General features: G+C 26.4%; 1 protein-coding gene across 1 annotated transcript; it reads left to right on the plus strand.

Annotated features, from left to right (window-relative positions):
- Nucleotides 1-1,008: 1,008 nt before the first annotated feature.
- On the plus strand, nt 1,009-6,060 carry LOC142319356 (uncharacterized). The gene is made up of 3 exons (XM_075356556.1): nt 1,009-1,170; nt 4,198-4,609; nt 5,739-6,060. Exons 1-3 carry the CDS (start codon nt 1,059-1,061, stop codon nt 5,827-5,829), a joined length of 615 nt encoding a protein of 204 aa, XP_075212671.1. The 5' UTR covers nt 1,009-1,058; the 3' UTR covers nt 5,830-6,060.
- The last annotated feature ends 332 nt before the right edge of the window (nt 6,061-6,392 follow it).

Here is a 6,392-nt window from a genome sequence, read left to right on the forward strand (position 1 = left end):
CAGACCGGAATTTGAACTCAGAACCTCCGGATGAAAGACTGAGACGCTACCACTCCGCCACGAAGATCGGCTTTGTTATTAGTAATTAATATTAATTTCTGTTATTATTATTATTATCATATATGAGAACCAAATTGATATTATGAAAACGATTTTATTAGTGAATGTTGATTTTACTTGATTCTTGTAACACTTGCAGATGCTTTCAGTTAACTATTTTTTTTTAACAACTTCAGTTGTAAAATAATATAACGGAAGGTATTTTTTTGTAAAAAAATGTTTAAAAAATAAAAATAATTGTTTAATATAAAATAATCCTGCGAGAAAAAACAAATTTACTTCCCAAATCTTATAATTGGGTCACTATCTTTTAAAAAATAATAGTTTTACTATAAGTGTGTGTGTGTGTGTGTGTGTGTGTGTGTGTGTGTGTGTGTGTGTGTGTGTGTGTCTGTGCACATACGGAAGTGCACATAGCGTGTACTTTATAATATAGCGTGTAATATACTTGACAATTAATGTATTAATTAACATCTCTTCAACGTCTCTAAGACAAAAAATTTCTAAGCATTTAATTTAAATTATTAAAACACTTTGTAGGCTTGTATATCACAGATAAAAGTGACTCATAAATTATTCCAGAAAATGTCGAACTGTTTTGTAGTATAACAAAACTAGCTTTATTAAGAAAAGTGCGAAATGAAGTGGTTTTCTGATAACATCATTTAATCGCATATACGACTTAAATTATTAATCATACATAAATCGTACTACCATAAATCTATATGCATGGCCTGAGAAATGAGATAATTTTCAATCTTACGGATTAGATCTTCAATATATTCAAAAAGACAGTGCAGTAATAAAGGAAAGAATGCATTTTATCTCTTTTTAAATGCTTAATCTATTAAGCAGATTATAAAAAAATTATTAAGTAGGAAAACTGAATTATTTAAAATAACGTTTTCCTGATGATAAAATGTTAATATAAAAGCAACGGAAGTAAAACTACCCAGTTATACTTAATCGCTTATAATCGTTTAACTGTTACATACAAAATGAGACAGAATACACTTATGCTATCTTCATTAATAATATTCGTCATTTTCTGTTCAATTTCAACGGCTCAAACAATCTCCGATTATGATGAGGATCAATTTAATGGCTATGGTAGGTAACAAACCGTGTTATTGTATTTATTATTACAATTTTACTATGAAAGAATAACTTATATATAATTTCATTACCCAAGAAAATAAGTTATTCGTAATTAAAAAGTACTCAAAATATTTGTCTCATATGTATTCTTGAACCCTAACAATGAAGTACACGAGTGAACTATAATTTATGCAACTATATTAAGTTGAGAACTATTTCCAAAAGGCAGTAAGTATTTCAGATTGTTAGAATCTGAATAATGATGACTAAATATTTAAAAATTAAATGGCATAATTTTTTTTATTTAATAAAATGAATATGTAATATATTTAAAGTATTTATACATTTTTTCTCTGAGTTATGTTTTTTACAAAATAGCTAGCCTGTGATGAACAAAATAAATGTGTCACTTAAAGGGCAGAATTTTATTTTCTGTAATGTTTGCGGCTGGAAGAAAGTCAACTGCTTCACCTTATTTTCAGGAGTAACTAGTGATTCATATTAAGGTCGCCTACAATCTTTATTGTGTGTGTGTGTGTGTGTGTGTGCGAGCGCGCGTGCGTGTGGCTCTCTCTGAGTGTCTCTGTGTGTGTATGTATATATATATATATATATATATATATATGTGTGTGTGTGTGTGTGTGTGTGTGTGTGTGTGTGTGTGTGTGTGTGTTTGTGGTTGTGTTTGCGTGTTAAATACCCTAACCACAAAGGTTAACATTTATTACCATAATTAAAAAGTAAATTACAGAATAATTGAACTTTTTTCAGTTAAATGTATACCCGATACGTTATCTAATTTTATAAGTATAACATTCTGAGTTAATTGAAAATTAAAGAAAAATAAGTCAATTATAATTTTGTTTCTTTATTTCTTTTTAAAAAAATATGTAACGTCATTTACCTTATATGACTACTCCCAATATTTTTTAATGGTTTTATCTTTAAAATTAAAGGTTAGTTTTAAAAGCAAATGTAAAAAGGTCGATTGAATAATTCTTTTCTTTCAGAATTAAATTTAAGTAGCGCAATATAATATTTTTTTTTAAATATTTAACATTAAAAAAATCATTTTCAACGTAAACATTAATTTAAAAAATAAAATATTTCCATCAAATTTTTCACAAATTGTAAAATTACTTTGTTAAAATTTTAATTATCTTTATTTATTTATTTATTTCTACTGTAATGTGAATGTTAAATATATTTCTAGTTATTTTTTTTAAAGCTAACAGTTTAAAATTTCTGATTAACATGCCAATTTTATTTTTGTTTCCTAAACAAGTAGTTTTTTTTTTTATTAAAATACTTTGAAGATGTATAAGATAAATTGTGAACTATAATTTCACTTAGAAACTGCTATCAGACACCATAATCATAAATTAAAACAAATATCAAATTTCCCGTTGCACATTATTTCGTATATTTTCCAAATTATGAAATGCATGAAGCCTCATATACATTTACATATATTTACACATACTTTACGTTTTAAACAGTATATCCATTAAATCACTTATTAATTCAAATAATCATTTATTCTTGCATATTTTTGAAATTTCAATATAGCGGAATGATTATTACCCTCATGTTGGATTGTTAAAAATGAAGGTACGTGGTAATTCATATATTTTTAATAGGCATTACACGCGAATTCATCATTTTAATTTTGATAAGTAAAAGTACTAGTGTAAAAAATTATCGATCTGATAATTTTAGCAAAATTATAGACACTATCGTACCTTCACCTATACATATCTTCAAATTTCAAATTTCGTTACACTGCATTGCAAAATAAAAGTAATTACTTTTATTCTGGTGGTAGAATATAAAATAGAAACATATTTATTAGAAGACATTAAACTCCATTAACAATTTTTCACTATAAAGTAAATCCTAAAATACTAATAAATTTATATATTATTATGTAAAAACAATTGTGACCTCCTAATTGATTATTTATGCACTATAATTAATAAATATAATGAAGGGGAACCGACGGTTTTCTTATTGTAAATGGAAATATTAAAATTAATCTAAAAGGATTTACTGCTAAATTTAGTTTCCAGATTTTTTTAATACAAAAATTTGAAACATTAATCTACTAACAATATGCAAATCATTTTAATATTCACATCCTCTTGGTTCAAGAGGAAGTTTTCCTCTTGGGAAATTAACTCCAGTTTCTTTTGTCATACTGTTTGAAATTAACTGGAATTGTGGCTAGAAAACCGTTTAATATTCGTACAACAACTTCTTTGAAATCAGTTTTTTCAATATTTTAAGATAGTCTTAAAGGAAAAAGGAATTTTTCAAAGAGATCTTATATGTCTTAATAACAGGATTTCAAGTTCTCAAATTCCCATTTGCTTATTTTTATTCGTATTTTAATAAAAACTCTAAAATAAAAGTATTTAGTGATTTTAAATATTATTATAATGTAATGAAATCTTAAGATAAATTAGTGCCAACATTTTTGCCTTATTAAATTATTTGAATTTTTATATAAGCTGTAAATAGTTTCCATATAATATATATGATTTACCTCAATTTCCTTTAAGAGGCTTGGACCCACCCCACTTATTAAGAACCTAAAATGTATGTTCTCAATAGTTATTCTTGCGCTTTATTTAAATTTTTAAATTCGTGGGCACAAAATTTTATTTGGAATTAATAAGAACGATGTAACATTCTGATGTATGCATCAGACACTTATATAGAATTTACATTTTTGATTTAGAAATTTATAATAAATATTTTACAAAAAATTCTAGTGAAAATAAATTAAAACCGAAAAAATAGGTTACAGGTGAATAACATATAACTAAGTTTAATGTTTTGTTACCTAAACAATCATTAATATAAATCATAGAAAAATTATTCATTTTCTGTCATTTGACTTACGAATTATTCTTTTTTATGTAGATTTTGTTTAATACACTTGGGCTGACAAACATTCAAATATTTTGTAACCAAAAAGCGATAAGAAACGATCTCTTTATATAATATTATTATCATATTTGTATGTTATTTTTACAGAAAATGGACGTCTTCGTCGTTTTACGGATAGTGAGGTAATGAGTTTCGGTCAACCCGAGGAATATCGCCGAGAGAAGAAATGGAGTTTCTTTGGTCTTTTTGGAAAAAAAAACCAACCTAAAAATGAAGTAAAATTAAAAGAAGGTAAATTAGATACCTCATCGAATGGAAATAAGATCGCATTTAATGGTATCAGAGGTGAAACTAAACCCTCCGGTGCATCAAATCTTGATGTGGATGGATTTAAACTTAAAACATCTCCAGCTGCATCTGCAGTCGGTATTCCACCAAAAGGTGAACCGGATTTTTCTCCTAGTAATAGTGGATATGGTGGATATAGTGGATATGGAAAAAATTCTTATGTTTCCAACAGAAATATGAATATCAACGGAGAAAGAAAATCAGAACACAGGTGAGTGTAAAAGTCTTTAGAAATAATTTTTTTTTAAATGTTGTTTTGTGATTAAAGATTATCACGGATATTAAACCAAAACGGTAAAAGTTAAACTTCAAAATGTTTTAGGCCTCCCTATTGCATGAAAAGAAAAAAAAACAACACAAATAATATATATCCAGAACTTATTTTGTGAATGCAGTTCCAAAAATAATTCAAGAAGTACATATTTATTACACTTATGAGTTTGAACATGTCTTATAAATCAATTAGGCCTGGGCATCCATCAGTATGGATACAGGAGTATTTCCAACTGTAATTTCCAGGTTACATCCAAATTCCTCTCAAATTCACACATTTATGTTCTCTTTGATATCAGTTTGTATTAGGGAAGTATTAATTTAACTGCAACTAGAACATTATAAGTGTAGTACAATGTTTTACCTTGCATATAATCACTGTCAGGTCAATCCTTTTAACTTCAAGCATTCTTTTATAATTATCTCATCTCATTATACTAGCTTTATGATGTAACAACTATTTGTCAACTTTGCTTCTCAAAGCACCAAATTTTTCTGAAAAACATTCTCACAAAAATTAAGTGGGTTGTAAAATTAATTTTGTAATTGTGTAAAAATATTTTTTGTGTCTACTGACACTCATTTTTTTTTCAATTGGTTCATCAATTTTTTTTTTTTTACTTCTACTCATTATACCTTATTTTTCTTCTGTTATTCTAGTGGGTTTAAGTGACATTTATAATTGCTAATTATATGTGCTTAGCATAAAAATTTTTATATTGATGCATAACTTTTTAGGAATTTCTCTGAGGACTTTACCGTATGATTTAAGATGTGATCCAATTTACTAAAAGGTTTACGTAATGTAACCAATTGTAAATAAGCTTTAAAACAACAACAAAAAAAATTGAAACTCCACTGTACTATTTTTAAAAATCGAGAAATGTGATCATTCAATCATATCAAACACTGGTACCTCTCAACTGCAATTACAAACCGAAAAAATAAGTAAAAACATATAATCTGTTTCAACATTTTTCTTGCAAATTTTGAAATAAATGATTTTTATATTTTTTACTTTTTTCTAATTTAACTAAATTTTTCATTCATTTTTATTTTCTTTTAAGGATTATTGAAAATGGTCAAGATACGATATATAGATATAAAGATGGTGATCTGGCTTCAAAAACAGTTAATGGTGTTCCTCAACCATACTGAACAAGAAAAGCAACGTAGAAAATCACACTGATTATTCTTCCTCAACCTAACATTACAATAAATTATAACTGTCATAATTAATTGTAATCAATATACTGGAAAAATAAGGAAATATAAAATGACATAATATATAAGTCGCATACATTGAAAAATATATTAATTTTACTTAATATGCAGGTAATTAAAATAAATATAAATAAAAATGAATAAATTATTTAAAAAATAAGTAAATTTTATTCTTTTGTGGTTACAAAACATAAATCCTTAGTTAGTATCTTTTTAGAAGTAACTCCTAATTCTTCTCATCGTTAGTCGTATAGTAAACAAATGTATAAAATCCACATTACTCAGGGAACAAGTGATCAAGGATAAAAAAGTGAATGAATAGTGAGAAAGAATCAGTCTATCCAAAGAGAGACCATGAATTCCTTTAAAAAGTGGAAATCGATTCCTCCCAAAAAGGGAGGAATCCCTTTTTTGTGAGATTAGGATATTCTGATCATATGAGAATGATAGAAGATAAGTCATTTTTGCATTGATAGAAAATAAGTCATTTTTGCATT

The sequence above is a fragment of the Lycorma delicatula genome, chromosome 2, assembly GCF_047948215.1.
Source record: "Lycorma delicatula isolate Av1 chromosome 2, ASM4794821v1, whole genome shotgun sequence".
NCBI lineage: Eukaryota > Metazoa > Arthropoda > Insecta > Hemiptera > Fulgoridae > Lycorma > Lycorma delicatula.